The sequence below is a fragment of the Parastagonospora nodorum genome (genome assembly GCF_000146915.1).
Source record: "Parastagonospora nodorum SN15 chromosome Unknown scaffold_13, whole genome shotgun sequence".
In the NCBI taxonomy this organism is placed as follows: domain Eukaryota; kingdom Fungi; phylum Ascomycota; class Dothideomycetes; order Pleosporales; family Phaeosphaeriaceae; genus Parastagonospora; species Parastagonospora nodorum.
In genome coordinates, this window is record NW_001884561.1 from 206,340 (window position 1) to 223,343 (window position 17,004).

General features: G+C 51.5%; 8 protein-coding genes across 8 annotated transcripts; 5 read left to right on the forward strand and 3 right to left on the reverse strand.

Moving 5' to 3' along the window:
- Positions 1-736: 736 nt before the first annotated feature.
- On the reverse strand, positions 737-1,199 carry SNOG_08564 (hypothetical protein; the record flags this gene model as incomplete). Its single annotated transcript, XM_001798822.1, has 2 exons — positions 737-871; positions 1,059-1,199. 2 exons carry the CDS (start codon positions 1,197-1,199, stop codon positions 737-739), a joined length of 276 nt encoding a protein of 91 aa, XP_001798874.1.
- A 2,502-nt stretch (positions 1,200-3,701) lies between these two features.
- SNOG_08565 (hypothetical protein) lies at positions 3,702-5,434 on the forward strand (the record flags this gene model as incomplete). The annotated part of the gene is made up of 2 exons (XM_001798823.1): positions 3,702-5,012; positions 5,063-5,434. 2 exons carry the CDS (start codon positions 3,702-3,704, stop codon positions 5,432-5,434), a joined length of 1,683 nt encoding a protein of 560 aa, XP_001798875.1.
- A 477-nt stretch (positions 5,435-5,911) lies between these two features.
- Positions 5,912-6,444, forward strand: SNOG_08566 (hypothetical protein; the record flags this gene model as incomplete). The annotated part of the gene is made up of 2 exons (XM_001798824.1): positions 5,912-6,024; positions 6,219-6,444. The coding sequence occupies 2 exons, from the start codon at positions 5,912-5,914 to the stop codon at positions 6,442-6,444; spliced, it is 339 nt and encodes a 112-aa protein (XP_001798876.1).
- A 77-nt stretch (positions 6,445-6,521) lies between these two features.
- Positions 6,522-7,241, forward strand: SNOG_08567 (hypothetical protein; the record flags this gene model as incomplete). The annotated part of the gene is made up of 2 exons (XM_001798825.1): positions 6,522-6,599; positions 6,705-7,241. 2 exons carry the CDS (start codon positions 6,522-6,524, stop codon positions 7,239-7,241), a joined length of 615 nt encoding a protein of 204 aa, XP_001798877.1.
- Positions 7,242-7,922: 681 nt separating this feature from the next.
- Positions 7,923-9,686, forward strand: SNOG_08568 (hypothetical protein; the record flags this gene model as incomplete). Its single annotated transcript, XM_001798826.1, has 1 exon — positions 7,923-9,686. The coding sequence occupies one exon, from the start codon at positions 7,923-7,925 to the stop codon at positions 9,684-9,686; it is 1,764 nt and encodes a 587-aa protein (XP_001798878.1).
- A 202-nt stretch (positions 9,687-9,888) lies between these two features.
- SNOG_08570 (hypothetical protein) lies at positions 9,889-12,190 on the reverse strand (the record flags this gene model as incomplete). The annotated part of the gene is made up of 4 exons (XM_001798827.1): positions 11,436-12,190; positions 11,352-11,383; positions 10,994-11,304; positions 9,889-10,624 (listed from the first exon to the last, which is right to left on the reverse strand). Exons 1-4 carry the CDS (start codon positions 12,187-12,189, stop codon positions 9,889-9,891), a joined length of 1,833 nt encoding a protein of 610 aa, XP_001798879.1. The 5' UTR covers position 12,190.
- A 686-nt stretch (positions 12,191-12,876) lies between these two features.
- SNOG_08571 (hypothetical protein) lies at positions 12,877-14,120 on the reverse strand (the record flags this gene model as incomplete). Its single annotated transcript, XM_001798828.1, has 4 exons — positions 12,877-12,970; positions 13,029-13,445; positions 13,496-13,807; positions 13,858-14,120. The coding sequence occupies 4 exons, from the start codon at positions 14,118-14,120 to the stop codon at positions 12,877-12,879; spliced, it is 1,086 nt and encodes a 361-aa protein (XP_001798880.1).
- A 458-nt stretch (positions 14,121-14,578) lies between these two features.
- On the forward strand, positions 14,579-16,801 carry SNOG_08572 (hypothetical protein; the record flags this gene model as incomplete). The annotated part of the gene is made up of 1 exon (XM_001798829.1): positions 14,579-16,801. One exon carries the CDS (start codon positions 14,579-14,581, stop codon positions 16,799-16,801), a length of 2,223 nt encoding a protein of 740 aa, XP_001798881.1.
- Between the last annotated feature and the right edge of the window lie 203 nt (positions 16,802-17,004).

The following is a 17,004-nucleotide window of genomic DNA, read 5'->3' on the forward strand; positions in this document are numbered from 1 at the left end:
GATTCGCCCATACATAACCAGGTGCTGCTCAATGACACGTGAAGGCGGCTACTTCAGGGATGCAGGGATCCAGTGCCTGGGACAGTGTCTTTTGGCCCTAGGCAGACTCGAAGAGGCACTCGTTCTCATCGAATACGCAGACCTGTTGAACGGTTGGTTCTGCGACATGTGTCAGCACCAAGTCCATGCACCACAGTCTCCCTCAATCTGCAACCATTGCTTCGACTTCGTTTGCGAGACATGTCTTGGCGTTTTGGTCACTTCACCTAGCCGGTTACGCTTTTGTGTGCCAGGACATGACCTCATCCACTTCGCATCGAACAAGGCTAATACTGGGACTAATCAGGTCATATTCCGTGGGGCCACGATAGAACTGGACGCGTTCATTGCCTCCATAGAGGCTGAGTGGAATGTGAAGTCAGCTTGAGTTGAGCTGTTGGTAAGCACGGTTACCTAAAGTAGTGTTGATTCCGGGCAGGTCGATGTTGTCCTTCATAACAATTCGCCACCCCTTGGTTGGAGGGTCGATACTTGCGCCTGCCCTCAATCGAGACCTGAGAGGAGCACTGATATGTTGACAGTCGGTCCTATTGAGCTGGAAAGGTTGGGAAGGATTGGACAGATTCAATCACATCAGTGCAAAGTCGCTTGTTACGAGAGAAACGTTGCACCATGTATGCGGCTGCACAGCGGTCATAAAAGTACCACATGAGTCAATTTCAAGCCGTCAAACATCTCAACATCGACCATCTGTTTGCGCATATGGGCCAGGAGGTACAGTTTCTAGCGTGAAGTCGACCCATATGTTGCCAATGCTACAAAGATTGTCTTTGGCATCCGCCTCAAAATTGACTTTCCCTTCCAGTGCGCCCTAGAAAATGACGCCTGTGAGAAACTGATCGACGAACACATGATTTTCCGCTCTATAACGTGCGATCGTCCCTGACAGCCATTTGTTGGTCACGTGCCTGTCCTGTGGCAGGACCATGACTGTGACAATGTAGGAAACACCCGTCGCACCAAAGTGATGATCTGCCTCAAGATTAATTGCAACATACCTTGAAGCGTTGAATATGAATGTATCGTAATGTTCTTGTTGCGACCACTTGATCTCGGTCAAATTCCGTCTTCGATTTTCGAGGGTGACTTCCCTCACCCTTGAGGAGACAACCGCGAAGCACGCTTATCATGGCGTCCATTCTGCCGAAAAGCGTTGCTCGCCGCCTGAGTTGGGGTTGTGGTCATATCCTGTCGACAGATTGAAGCGAACACAGCAATGACTGCAGGTCAACCGTGTGAGAGCTACCCAGCGCCAGGTGACGCGCGTTATCGATGGCACTATCGATAAGGCCAGATTCTTGGCAGAGCTTGCTTAGCGTCTCCTACTTCGGCACTGACCGGTGGCGTGTGCTTGAGTAGTCTTTCCGGACGTCGGAAAATTATCTATTGAACGTCAATCGTGCGCTAAATACGTTCCTCCGGATCGTTCTATCAAAACACCTGAATAGATCAAGTTCGCGAAGGCTGCAGTGTTGTCCGAGCCTCGCTTGCGGCTCAAGGAAGTCCCACGATAATACCGCAGCCGTGAACATGAAGCCGGTCTGTCAATGGATGTGGGAAAAGCCCTGTTGCCACTCTTGCCCCCATCAAGATCTTGAATGGTTACTGATGCAACCATGTTAGGAGCAGTCGAAGATTACGGAGCAGTAGGCCCGTAATAGCCAAAGATTGACGTAGAAGAGATTGCATATAGGCTGTATTTCATACACGCAAGGCTTGCAGAAACATTGCTATCAAGATTGTGGTCAAACACCTAGCCAATCCGCAATCTGGAAGGCAGAATACGAGGGAGAGCCAGGCCCGGACAGAGACTGACTTTGCAGGTAAACGTCCTGAATATTCAACTTGATCGCCGCTCTTGCTGCTTCGATGAGTTAGATGGTAGCTGATCTCGCGTAAGTCCCTGAATGGAGCGGTAGTGACGGACCATGCCAACTAAATATGACCAATACTTCACGCCAAAGAAAAGACCCCGGCGCAGTACATGCCAACCACGAGCCAACTAGGAGGATGGAGACTACAAGGCCCGATACATTGTGGGACACCTCGAGGAAGCCTAATGCAGTACTCGGATGCCTGATGGTCAATTCTTGGCTAATGCTTCAAACGGTGTTGTTCAGGTGCCGTGGCGCTGGGCAGAGGAAGGCAGATACATTACCTAGTGGGCTTGGTCGAATCATGTCCAAGACGTCTGTGGGACCCAGGGCTGGTGTGACAGACCCAAAAGGAAGGAGTTGACGACGCTAGGTGTATATGTATGGGAGAAAGTACTTTGACGCATGCAAACGAGTTGTGGTTGCTGTAGGGTTTCCAGTTTCGAATGTTGCTTTTCGCAATCGATATGGATGGAAAGCATTTCAGTCTCTATGGTTCCATGGACTCGAGTGTGGTGCATTTCTGGGAACATTCAGGGTAAGCGACTATGCGATCGACAGCATCCCGGTTGACTCGTGAAATATGTGCCGTTTTGCGGGATTTGATGACAGCGCGGCACAGATCGGCTCATTGTCCACAAAGAGAAGACAGCTCCAAGATGAGACTGTGCCTCCGCGGAATTTACTTGCTCGCAAATCCTCCATTCTGACGACAGGGTCTTCAGCTGACTGAAGAGACGATAGGTTAGCTAAACAAAGTGAAGGTATATGCATGTTGAATGAGTGGAGTCTCAGGTAGCGCGTATAACATGTCTCAACACTGAAGTGTATGCCGCGATTCGCGCTGACCAGTTACGGCCGTTGCAGGACGATGTGGAGGACGAAGAAAAACTTGTCATGGTGTTGAGGAATTCACAGTATGATGATCGGCGCAACAACCGCTATCGGCTCGGTCCAAGCTTGAGCCGCCGTAATGCGTCGAAGCGCTAGCAAGGCTTGCCGTTCCTCTCTGGAGCAATTCGTTGAGAGACCAGCTCCTTCTAAGGAAATGCGTCGGAACATTCCACACATTCCATGCTTCTCGGACCCCCGGATAGCGGCGATAAACTAACTACTGCCACCACCCGCTCATAGTAGGCGACGCGCATCAGCCTTTCAAATTGGACTGACCCATGTACGACCGAGGAGGTCAAGCCGGACTCGCTCTTTGGCCCGACCCATCTTCCAACAAAGCGCCTTGTCGTTCTCACCGCCTGCAAGGTTACGAGTTTGCCCTTGAACTTAACAACTGCGATATCGTCCCCAAAGGCTTCTCATCATGGCGGGCTTGCAGGGTTCATGGAATGTTTTTCGGCTTCCATCAGGCTTCTAAACTGACGCGATTCATCGTAGCGAGCCCAACAACGCCACAAGTCTAGGAGGCGTCCTCCGCAACATTCATAATTGGCTGGCTTGCACATGCTTGAACAGGGAAGGATCGCCGAGAAACACCCGCACCTCCGCCTCTTCTGTGCGTCAGCTGCAAGTTCTATCATTACGACATCAGCATCTGTTCGTTGGGAATACTCGCCATTATTGTGGAAGACCCGGCTGTGAACTTCCCCCGTAATTCTCTCCGTTTTCCTGTGTGGCCCACATCATCTTTCTCTGCTGTCGGACATTATCGAACAAGCTTTCCAATGACGGTTTAACGATCCGACCCGATGCCTCCTGCGCATCCTCATTCGCCATTCTGAAACCCGCTTGGTCATTTCGATAGTCCAAGCGATGGACGTAGCTCCTCGAAAAGGCACGCGACGAGCATGTGACCCTTGTTCCGTTCGCAAGGTTCGATGCGATGGCAATCAGCCCTGTTCTCGATGCGAGGTAGCGAGTTGGGATTGTACCTATCTCAAGACGCACGGAAAGTCTGGACCGAAAGGACCGAGGCGAACGACCGAAGCTGCCATCCGGAGGCTGCAAGAGCGTAGCAAAAGCACCCACGACGATTCAAGGAGTAACAGCGAGGCCAGTTTCGACGCAACGAGTCCGAGCACGACAGAACTTCCCTTTTTTGATTCACTACCATCTCTGAGTGATGCGGGCTTAGAAACTGCCGGATGGCCGGACATCCTGAGTCCAACCTTCACAGCCGCGCAGCATGAGCCTCAACGAATATCGACGTCCTGCATATCGCAGTATCTGGACGTCTACCAGGTCCGGGGATATGGCATATGGCCTGTGGTTGATGCCGAGGAGATAACGGCTCGGCTTCTTACGCATCCAGATGATCTCGAAGCGTATGCTCTGGCGACAGCAATATGTGCTGCTGTGGTCAGTCAGTTCTCGATCAATGCTGAGCCAGGAAGCCCAGTAGAAGGACACTACCGTGTATCGAGCAGCATGTTCGAGAAGGAATCCAAAAAGGCGCGCGAGGATTCAGATCATCTGGAAAATATCACAGTGAAATCGGTGCTGAGCAGCTTCTTCTTACACGTGTACTCCGCCAACGTCGGGAGAATGAATGCGTCGACAGTGTTGCTTGGCGAGGCCATCAACAAGTCCCACGTCCTTGGATTGCACAAAACTACATACTATGAGGCAATGAGTCCGGAGCAGGTGCAACACACTCTGAGGATATATTGGCTTCTCTTCATCACGGAACGAGCGCACTCGATACAGCATGATGTACCAACAACGCTCAAAAGAGCACCAGACCTTCCCAGGTTGGAAAACTACAACGATGGTTCGGTCACGCCAGCATTTGTTCAACTATGTAAGCTGTTCAACATACTCGATGTCACCATCACCGCAGATCCTGCCACTGCAAGGATCGCACTCGCCATGGCTCAGCAAGAATTGAGCTCCGATGAAGCACCACTCAGCCTGGAGAATGAACTGCAGCGTGCAGACATATCCATGACACAGCAATGGATGCGCATTTTCCTATGGCAGCACGCTCTCAATGTTACCAATTTAAGCAGCGCCAATGCTGACGACGAATTCTCGTTCTCCTTCCCAGCCAAGGTAGCGCAGAACGTCCTCAGCAACCTCAGCAGTCTCTCGCAACAAAGTATAGAAGCGCATGGGCCTGGTATGGTAGGTCCGCTGGCTCGATAAGCATTTTAGCCAAGCTGACCCTGCTACAGGAGTCAAAGCTGTTCGATGTTGCGAATTCATTAGCTGATGTAATGATCATCATGCCTTCGATGAACCACGAGTCGCATTTCGGTATAGGTCCAAGGGACCTTATCCACAACTTATCGCGCGTGCTTTCCGGATTCCGCGGCGGCAATCCAGCAGTACTGAACATATTGCAAGAGAAACTAGCGACCCTGGGCATGGCCGTCGGATCCCCTCAGAAGCTGCTAGAGCTGTCGTCACCAGAGGAAGAAAAGGAGGAATGGCACAACAGGACTCATTCAGCAACTTCTGCGCCCTCGCACTATTCGCCCTACAGCGATGAATCGCCTGCTTCGCCTGACTTGCCCACCTGCCGGATGATGGATGGTCGTTATTGAGATATAGTTGCGCAGCCATCACGCATCGATCTTTCTGGTCTTCACTTTGGACGATCTCGCGGATGGCTCATATTTCTCACGACCACCTTTTAATATGACACAGCAGCAATGCCTCGTTGAGTTATCACGAAGAAGCAGAGACCGACTCAAGGATACCCAGGCTGCTATCTCATGTTTCACTCCATGACGAATAAGAATTCATTGACGCCCGGTCCGCCCAGCCCCGTGCAGTGCATGCTCACATTACACGCCGGCAATGAGACCACCAGACGGAGTTCACCTTACACATGACAACAAACAAGACTAGCTGGACAAATTTGGTAAGCCTATCACAAACAGCCTAGGTCTGTGCACACTAGCATTGGGGATGTCTCCACTCGGCGGCGCCCGCCTTTCACCAAAATAGCGCTTTCCTCCCATAAAGGAGGTGTCAACCACTGCAAAAAGTTCTCCATCTGCACTCAGCCTTCGACCACAATGCCTCAACTCCAAGATCTTCCCCGAGAGCTCCTGGACATGGTGATAGCGGAGGCGCAGCTGAACCAGCGCCATCGCTATAGAGATCTCAAGAGCCTGGTACTGGTCTCACGGTAGTTTCCAGTGGTGTCTCATCACATGCTATATCGTAATGTCGTGATCAACGCGGCACAATACGACGAATGTCACGACTGGGCAAACGAATACGAGTCGGGAGGTGGAAATCCCCTCGAGCCATTTGTTCGTACATTGATCAAACGAATTCCCCGCATGCGCCATTCAATCCCTCAAGCTTGACGTATCAAAGAGAACGATTGGTCACAGAGCCAAATGTTGATTATGGCTCCACAAACTTAAGAAAGGCCACTGCACATGCAACTGGAGTGGTACTACGGCAATTTGCAAGCGATTCATCAAGCAAACAGCGCCCTCTACAATACCGGCCTTTAGAGATCTGTATTGGGTCTTCTGTATTGAAAAAGGCGAACCGCTCGCTATCGTGGATCTCATTCTCGCCTGCACATCACATCTGAGGTAGCTGACCCTGAATCAATGGTCGAGTTTTCGCACATATCGTGGCGATATACCCAAGAACCCATATCATATCATCATGTACGATCTTCTGGGTCTTATGTGGGAGAATGAAGCCTTTGAGTTGGGATGGATCACAGGCTTGGCAAATATTCAGGTTCTGAAAACCAATTGTCTTCTCCCGCCGTAGCTTTTACAGCTTTCAAAGGTCCGCGAATTGTGTTTTGCGCTGCAAGATGGTCAATCTCTATGCCTGCCTTAGGAGATTCGCCTTCCTGACTATGAAGATGTCCGCGAATCCCCCGAGGGTCCGAATCGATTGCGGCTTACCATGGATGCATGTTCTCTGGATAGTTCAGGCAGTGCTTCGAATAACGAATGCTATGAGTATAATGTAACTGTCCTGAACCATTTTTCGAACCTGTTTCATCCAGACGTCATTTTGATGGAGGAACCTTCGAACGTATGGGCGTCGAGATGGGGGCAGGATGCTCATGTCGCAGACTTCCAATCTCTCGTCGGCAAATTCCAATCCGCAAAGATTGAAACATTTAAACTAGACACATCATCAATATCCGATGTCAAGGCCCTATGTCACGACGAAGAGGACGAGTATGATGACTGGCCCCAACCACCATCGATGACGATCCGTTGTGCTATGAATCTAGGGCCTGCGCGAAATCTCTGTGCGTTCTCAAATCTCAGGAAATTTGTAGCCGCCCAGAACGCCTTCTTCACCATCGATAAAGACTTGATTGTCTGCGAGCTCCCTGCCTCAATCGAAGAGCTAGGGATATGAAGAATACGACCAAAACGATGGGCCACTTCATGTGGGATCAGCGCTTTGGTAGAAAACGCGATTATCATCATCAGGAAGCAGTCGAACATTGCAGGAGGTTTCCAGGCGAGGCACAAGATGCAAGCGGAACGGGAGCTGGGGTTGCAGATGGAGAAGGGAACGGCTACGATAGTAGTGAGGACGCGGAATCGGCCATAGGCCGGAGATATACACGCTGCTGAAGTGGAAGAAGAAGTTCGTCGCTGCCGCTGAGACAAACTTGTGCCATGACACTCTCTCGTTTGCGGGCGTAGAGATACGGGAGGATTATTATGGCGATCGTCCGTGAACAGAATTGTGGTCAACAATCACCGTGGCGGCGACTTGTACCATGCTACATACGAAGTGAATAGGAAGTACCCAGATGGCCCACAATGATACCCTTGATTTATCACAAGATGACGTCGCAAGCTGTTGTATGCGGATTTGTTATCTGCGCCTATTTAGTGAAAGGTCAGCAGCGAAGATCGCAAAGCATGGCAATAATTGCTAGTCCCTTAGGCACGTGTGCAACGACTCCCTCTCTCCTCTACCCGTTCATAGGCTACATCGACTGATACACACCCATTGTAGCCGCCTCCACTGGTATACGCCCACAGATCATACAAAACAACACATATTCGAAGACAAGGCGGCATCGAGATGCCTAACCTCCTCTCGTGCTCGGACGAGCTCCTCGTTATGATTGCTAGAGAACTTCGCTTCCCCAACGATATCGATCGTATTCAAGCACAGCACGACGCTGTCGGTCTCGCGCAGACATGCTCTAGGCTGAAAGGTGTCGTAGACGAAGTCTTGTACCACACAGCTATCGTCTCAGCGCGCAAGCGAGGTGACTCCGTTTTCGGTGGCTCTTTCCTTCTGGGCACACTTGTGCGACAACCCCAACTCGCCCCGCGGGTAAGAATTCTGGACATCTCCATCATAGGTTTAAGCAACAGGGTTGGCCACAACGAATCTTGTCCATTCACTACGGGAGAGCGACTCGAGAACTGTCTTTGCGGCTGGCTGTCAACCGCGGGTCGAGTCGAAGAAATCCTCACCGAAAACGACCTGTTCGCTGGACTGGACACACTGAAGCAGAAGTGGCTACGAGGAATTCGATTCGGCAAAGAGCCCGCCATCCTCGGCGCTTTGCTGGCTTGTCTCCCGAACCTGCGCTCACTGACCATCCACAAGCGCGGTGTCAGCACAGTGAAAGGGTTTCCCGATATCGAAAGAGGTTACACTCAAAACAGTTTCTTGTACGGACAGCTCGATCCTTGGAGGATGTTTGGACTATTTACCATGGAGCACCAAGACATCATCAACCGGATTCCTGGCTTTGCAAAACTCGAACACCTATCCGCCGACTGCCTGCCCCCGATGTGTATGGCCAAGTTGCCGAAGTTGAAGACATTGCAGCTACATGCTTTCCACGGAGACGAAATCAAGGCTTGGGATCCCTTCCGTCTGTGTTATTGGGACGAGCCTACAGCTCGCGCATACTTCGCCAACAATCTTCACAAGCTCACGATCTTGACGGACAATAACCTGCTTATCAACGACACCAACGTTCATCTTGGTCGTGTGCACTTTATCCCGACTTGTGTAGTGAGAGGCGCGCCCCAGCTCACCGATCTCGTCCTGAAGCTCATGCCAGATGGTCGAGATGAGGACCTTTACGACAGGGGAGGCTACCAGACACTCATACACCGCGTTCGCCCCTTGCAAGTCCAGACTCTCGTGATCGACAGCTCTGCTGTTGAGAGAACAGGCACGGGTCTCGACGATTACAAACTCGACGAAGCAAACGACTGTTTCAGGAGTATATTGCCCTGTAGCGACATATCCGCGCTCCAAATATTGCGAAAGCTCGTCGTTCATCAGGAAGTTCTCTTCAATGCGAATGAACCCTTCGCTGCGTGCGTACTTCCGACAGGTATCAAGGAGATTGGAGTAGTTGGCACGACTAGGGCGATCAATCGATGGGCAAGACATATCCGAGACAGCCTGCAGACTTATACGGAGCTGGAAGTCATCAAGCTTTGGGTGGCGGATGAGGGTGAGTCGCATTTTGCTGAAGATTTCCGCTTGCAGTTTTCGCAGTTTGACTCGGATGACGAGGACGAGGACAATGAGGATTACGAAGACTATTACGACGTCGCTGAGCCGAAGGAGCCTAAGATGAACATTGAGTCGCACGACGAACAAGAGGCGACTGACAATGACGGCGACGAAATGGAGCGCAAAGAACGTGGGGCTGGGGGTGAGGATGAAGAGACGGGCGGAGATGAAGATGATGGGAAGGAGGCGGAGTTTATACCACGCTTCACTGGGGGAAGATCGGTTTGGGCTGAGCTTGAGAAGACGGGCCTCAAGATCGTTCTAGCATACCATCGCGGCCGACCGTGGGATAAGCTGTGATGGATGTATGGTAGTGAAGGATGCATCGAATAAGAGTATATTGATCCCATCTATTGCCTAACCCCAACCTCGAACCATCAAGTGAAATTGATCGCTGTGATTTCTTATCATCCGAAGCTTATTATCTAAGCATCGTCATGATGCCTTGCGAACCCCATCGCAAATGAAAGCTTCATGTAGTACGTTCTAACCCCTAGGCATCTCATCCAATCCTACACACCTTCTCGTCGAGCAAAGTCTTCTTCTCGAAGCTCAAGACTTGCCAATAAGGCTCATCTTCATATACCACATCGTTCTCCGCCTGACGTCTATGACACGCCCCACCACACTGCTCAGCATGACCGCGATGAGCCGTGATCTGGCGCGGGCAAAGATACACCTTCCTAGTGCAAGGAGTGATGTGTAATTCTCCACCTTTGCTGATCTCGGCTTGCAGCTGCATGGCGCTCTTAATGTTCACCAAAGTGGCCGAAGTGAGCTGCGTGTTGACGGCTTGGATGTACTTCTTGTTTTTGATCCACTCGTGCAGCTTATCGACTTGGAAGTACTCCGCCTCTGTCTCAGGCTTGTTGTACAAGTCGAAATCGAAGCCCTTAGCGGTATCGTAGAAAAGTGGAAACGTCCCTGGACGGCGCATGAAGGTGAGCAGATGAGCGAACAGCTCGGGGTCGGCATCCAAGAAGTAGGATCCGTCGTCTTCGAGAGGCCATGTCCAACGATCGGATAGCTGCGTTCTGAAGTATTCGGACTCAGCGCGAAGGGTGTCGATCGAGGTCTTGAAATTGCGACCGCCGATGTCTAGGGTGATGTTCTTGGGGTAGGAGGTGGTGGAGGCGGTATGATCCATGGCTTGGTCACTCGTGGCAGCGAGGACGATACCGCAGTCAGCACTCGTACTGGTCATCTCGGTGTTGGTGCTGAATGTTTTTGATGTTGGACTGGGAGAGACTTTTCGTGGTGACGTCGTCGAGTTGCTCGATATTCTTGGCGGGTGTAGTCTGTACTACATGGACCAGAGGTTTGTGTGACAAGTAGAATGTAGGTTGCTTTCGAATGCTCGTGAACGTTCACCGTGGTTACTGTCGTTGTTCACTGCTTACCATGTGACCGGAAGTAGCAAGCATACCGTCACCGATGGGTCAGACAAATCGTTTACATTCTCTACATGTGTTTTCTCATGAGCGTGAGAATTTCCATGATGCCTATGTCGCTCTTCAAGGTTCATCGCAATGCTCGTCGCCATTTCGATCCATCCATGGGTACGTCAACCAAATCTCGCCGTCATCCTCTTCTGTGCGTCCAGGTACTCGGTGAACCGATCTTCTGCCTTCTTCCTGAGTTCAGCCTCAGCATCTCGAGCAGCTTTCTCTCTCTCCGTATTCTGCACGCCCAAACGGACACTCTCCTCCATTTCCCGCGAGGCTGTTCTCAACTTTTCTATTTCCTTCACCTGAAGAAGCAACTGTCGCTCGAGCTTTGTAATTTTCGCCACGTGCTGTGAGTTGTCGTGCTTGAGCTGACCCACTAATTCAGTGTCATTTCCAAAACTGGCGTACTCGCGCTCAAATGCTTGAAGATCGTGTCCAAGCGCTCCATGGCGGTCAAGAAGTTTCGCCAACTATCACTTCAGCACTAGCTCATTGAGTATCGGGGTGGGGAACTTACGCTCTGATCGAGGTGCTGTCTCTTAGGAGGACCTGAATAATCGTCAGTAACAGTTTCAATCAACTAGTTTCAATGAGTGCCTACGGGATGACATGTTGTCGGTTTCATTGTCATCGTTTTCGCGCTTGACGGCGGATGGTCCTGGCTGTTCGGCCGCATTCGTTGATTGATCGCGAGTACCTGAGGTCGTTGCAGGGCTTTGGATGTCCGTGGGGTCTTCTTGGCTGTAACTATTTGCACTGGAATTGCTGCGGTCCTGCTCTGCCAACCTTGATTCGGCAGCTTCTTCTTTTTTGCGTTGCACGGCTGCTTTCTGGCGTGCAGTCTTCACTTTAACACCATATTCCCTTGCCATCCAGGTGCATGCGTACCTTAGTTCATCCAGCAACCTGACATATGGTTGTAGAGTCGGTATGTGTCCAGCTCTGAGGAACATGTAGCATGCCCATGCTTTCAATCTGCTTTTCTCCACCTCTTCAGCAGCCCGTGTATCCATCTCACACAGAAGTAGATTTCGATATGCTTGTTCAAGACGCACATGACTCAAGTTTTCGACAGCGAGCTTGTACAGCCTTGCTTCACAGCTCAGGAAAATCTCGTTGTAGCCGGCACCTCCCAGGCATAGATACACCGGACGCCCTGAAGTGTATTCTCCATCACTCACTCCGAGTCGAAGCTGGAAATTGCAAAGGTGTTCTGGGCGCTTGTCTCCAACATCTCCGTCAGCAAGCTGACACGGTGTGTTAATGAATGTGAACCGGTCCGTGGCCGGAAGCTTAGGGTACTCATCAGGGCATTCTTTCAACAGGTAGCTGTTTATCTCCTGGAGGGTGGACATGCTGGACGGTTGTTGTTGATTGTGTTGAGCTACTTGAGGTATTGAAGTTCGGCGTCAAAGATCGTGATGAAGTTATTGTAGACTGGTTATCGCCTTGTGTTTGTGCAGGCTGAGATTGGGGTGAAGGGTGAAGCAGCGCGGCCTGGACCGAGGTGAGACTGAAAGTGATAAGTAAAACTGGTAACCATGGCACTGCTGAACGACATACCTTCCATAAACTTATCTTCTCAAACAATGTGGGGAGCGGTGAGCAGTCTAAGTGAGTGTAATTATATTGTGGCATGCAAACGTACTCGTAGGGAAGGGAGGAGGGTTTCACCCGTAATCGGTGGTGAGAGCGAAGGATAGCAATGGGTAGAATGGCTAGTCTAGTGATGAGCGCGAGTGAGGTTATGACGTCCAGCCCAATAGCTATTGAAATCTCAGCCTCACTCACCTCAGGTGGAATCATGTGCTTAGCTGCTAAACCACATTTTGGTAGAATGTAGCAATCAGAAGTGGAGATCGAGAGTGATGTGAAGCAACTAATTTTGATTCTCTGATGATCGATTAGGTTCATGGTAATCCAGTCGAAATGTTATCCCGAATCTGGAAATGCACACCTCCTTTAGCCACCATCTTGCCTGAGCCTTCCGTAATTCCACCTTATAATCTTCCCACCAAGTCTACATCTTATCACACCATGGTCTAGTAGCAGAAGTAGCTCTGAGCTCCCTTCACATTGTTGGTGTGATCCCCCGGTCCGCCCCAGTACATCTCTTCACCAGTGCAGTCAGGCCCTCTTTGCGTTTGGTTAGCCATGTTGTTCTTGAACGATCTGCTGGGAGGATGAAACTTACTTAAAGACAATGCAGAAGCCACAGATCTGGTTCGAGAATGAAGTCATGGTAGCGTGGTCGATGGTGTTCTCGTAGTTACCGTTGGCCGCAATGGAGAATACCTGCTCTTCGACGCCAGGGATCACAGCAGTGTAGTTGCCGCAGAAGACATCCCGCTTCTCAAGGCCGTTTGTCTTAGAGCAAACAGTCTTGGTGAAGTTTTTGATCGGGGACGATATGACTGCAGTCTCACGAGTGGTGAAAGGCGAAGGCAATACAATCTCGCGAGTAGCGATAGCCTTGACGATACCAGTGGCATTGGTTTTGGGAGGTAAGTCTCCATAGATACAGTAGTAGCTCTGAGCGCCCTTGACTTGCTTCGAAATGCTCGTGCCAGGTCCGCCCCACCACAGTTGGTCGCCTTGCACGTCACGACCTCTGCGGACATTGTTAGCGAAATGTTACTTCGAAATTTGTGGTGGACTCACGCGAAGACCATGCAGATGCCACAGTCAAAGTTGTTGAAACCCCACATTACGGTGTTGATCTCCACGTTCTCGTAGTGACCGTTGGCAAACGCATCCTGGGGATGCTGGTGTCTGTCGTCCCAGTAGTTTCCACAGATCCGCATTGGCGAGATAGGATCACGAGTAGAGACGACCTTATCAGAATCGGTAGCACCAACGCGAGGTGGTAGAGAACTATCAATGCAGTAGTAGCTCTGGCCACCGCGCACCTTGTCAGTGGCGCCCTGACCTGGACCACCAGACCACAAGATATCGCCTTGAGCATCACGCTCACTGATCGTTTACGTTAGATAACAATCTAAGCATAAGCAATCATAACTTACCGGAAGACCATGCAGATACCGCAGTTATTGTTGTCGAAGCTGTTCATATGAGTAGAGCCCTCGATGTTCTCGTAGTGGCCATTCGTATAGGCTGGCATACGACCGTCCTTTTCGATCTTCCAGTAATAACCACACTGAGATTGGGGAGTACGCTCGCCAATGTTGACGGCTGAAGTTTCAGGCGTCGAAATCTCTGTCGGCGCAGCAATGATGACAGCTGCCAGCATGCCAGTGACGGCGAGGGTTAGCTTGAGATACTGCATCATTGCAGGACGTGAGGATATTGGTGATGTATTGTATTGAGGGTAGATAAAGCGGGGGAAGGGAGATTGTAGCTTGGTGGCAGGTTAATATATAAAACCAGCCCAGCGCAATCGGGCCAGACGAGACGAGCGATGTCGGTCAAGGTGAAGGCGGATCAAGCCCAACAAATTGCTGTTATGTAGTTACCCACCGCTTAGAACATAGTCCGCAGATCGGCGGCTCGTGGTAATTCACCGTTTGCGCTCCGAAAATTTCACAGACGAGATTTCGTTGTGCGAATTGCGCCCTCCGTCGCCATGCCGCGTCGCTATAGCAGCGCCACCGTTGTCACTTGTTCTAAACCCTTTCCCGACACCGACACAGCAGCCAATCGCCCAACTACACCGGAAACTTCACTACTTTTGGTCCTTGAGCTGACCATCTGCTAGCAATGTTGCGCACTCCGTCGAAGAACAACATGGCCAACATCCGCGACCTCTTCACCCGTGACCACCATGAAAAGGTCCCTCCTGATTTGCAGCACGCGCTTACTCTACTCCGTCTGGATGGCTACCAAGGACTTGAAGACCGTCTACTCGATACCGATGCCTTTCTCCGCCCATGGTCCGTGTTTCGCGACTCTGTGTATCTACTGTCACCAGACGCTGTGCCGCGCACCACCCAAATCATCCCCATCGGCGGAGATCCCGGCGGCAATGGAGTTTCCCGCCTAGACATCCTCTGGTTCTATACGCAATTCGACGAAGGCACTTTGCGCTATGACCCGCGAGCAGACAGGTACAACATCGACCACACGACTGATACCAGCCTGTATGGCGTCATCGATAAGAGCAAGTGGCGCATTGAGGAGCATGAGAAGCATCTATATGCTTGGCTGTTGCAGGAGTTCAAGGTTGGCAAGAGTTACAACCCGTGGCGATTCGAGTGCCTCGAGCTGAAGAACGTCTGTACGGTGTGGGAAGAAATTTTCATTCCTATCGTCAACGCAGTTCGTACCTCATACAGCTCCATGGGTCGCCGACACTATGGCCGACTCGCCCTCTTCATCGAGGTGAGATGCCCTTCAGCGCTCGCATTTCCCGGTAGCAACGTAGCCGTCCCTGAAGGTGGAGTCTTGAGTCCAACTCCGTACCGTCTTGTGTCGATACCTAAGAAGACAGCGAACACTGCGGGCGCGACACCATACTATGCTCAGGAGTTCGCGCAGGGTGTCCTGACCGCGAAGAACTACGACACGACCGAGAGGGAGCTGCGGGATGTCTACCCTCAGTACGGTGGCCTCGTCGAGCGTCCCAAATTCAAGCAGAAGATGGAGGACTGGTTGGCGGAGCAGCGTGCTCGAGCCGAAAGTCGCAAAGGTCTTGGGAACCATGGGCGGGTCAACTCGTTCCAGCCAAGCATCAGGTCGCGGAATGGCAGTGGCAGTCCCGTCAAACGGTCACCACAAGGCAGCGTTCCCAGACGACAGGACCTGCATAAGCGATCAGCTAGTGGTGTGGGAGATGGTGGAAGTCCGATCAAGCAGTACTCCGAGAGCCTCAAGCGCACGTTGACCAACGCTGTGTCTTCTCTTAGAGGAGGGGACCAGAGGAGCCCGCTCCATGGCGTGACGCGTCAGCTACATTTCCCGGACCGCAACTCATCGCAGCCTTATGACCCTCTGCGCGATTCAATGAGGATCACGCCGCTGCCTCGCCCCCAGCAGCATCGCGAGACCTCCGGCGTAAGCGTCTTCACCTCGATCCGAAACTCGAACCCTTTCATAGAAGACTTGGCTGATCAGATCAAGCGTGCGCGTGGCGACTCCGACGATTCAGTCTTCTCTCCCATGGGACAGCTCAGCGCCATCCCACGTCCTTTGCAACCTGAGGCCGATGAGGTTCGCAGTTTTAAGCTATATCTCGAGGAGAGTCCGGAGATCCGCGAGAGGAAGTCGTACCACGACGTTCGCGTCCCAAGCTATGAAGGTAGTGAGTGGGAGAAAGAGATCTCTCTTACTGACTTGCACGTGCGCCGCATGAACACGATGCGTAACCCAGAGCCAGCTCGTACTAGGACGCCTGCTACCCGTCTGCCGGCGCCAATCCTTCCTATTCCCTACAGTGGTCCTCGTGTCGCATCGGCAGATACGCCTGGCCAGTCCAAGTTCCAGCTACCCCAGACTGTGTTGCCACCTCCAAAGCTAGTCAGCATGCCAGTTCAGCCGGGTACAGCCGCGCAAAAGGTCGCATGGCCCGGTCCGCCCTCAACATTGCCCAAAGCCGTACCTTGGCCCAACACCCCATCACCCAAAGCCAGAAAGAGTTCATGGAAATTCCTCCATTCCGACTCCGAACATGTCCACATCCCTCCTCCCATTCCTGCAAAGTCACCTGAGCGTCAGATCCGCAACCCACGCTCCAGACAGCGTGAAGATCCAGATCATGAGATGCTCCGCATCGTGTCCAGGGAAAACATACGGAATGCACTTGGTGATCTTTCCCGTGAGAGCTCATGCGAGGAGTTGGCACCGCCCAAGGCTGTGTTGGATCCCGCGCATGCTATAAGTCCGGTGAAGCAGCAACTGAGGACGTTCAACAGTCACCTATTCCCGCGGAAGGATGAGCGAAAGGGTACGCCTGTTGGCGAGTGGGTCAAGGGAGAAGTGGAGAATAGCCGCTGCAACCCAGGTGGAGCGTAAGAGATGGACGTCTTGAATGGTGGAGAGAAGGATTGAGCACAAGACAAGGTTCTGGAGGAAGGTCCGATGACTGGATAGCAATTGCGGGCAACCACAACTTTCTTCGGGAAACACGAACTGTATTGGTAGCATAACTAGTACAGACGAATAGTAACGAAAATGTAATAGAACGATTCAGTTCACCAAAACATAGTGCGAAATGT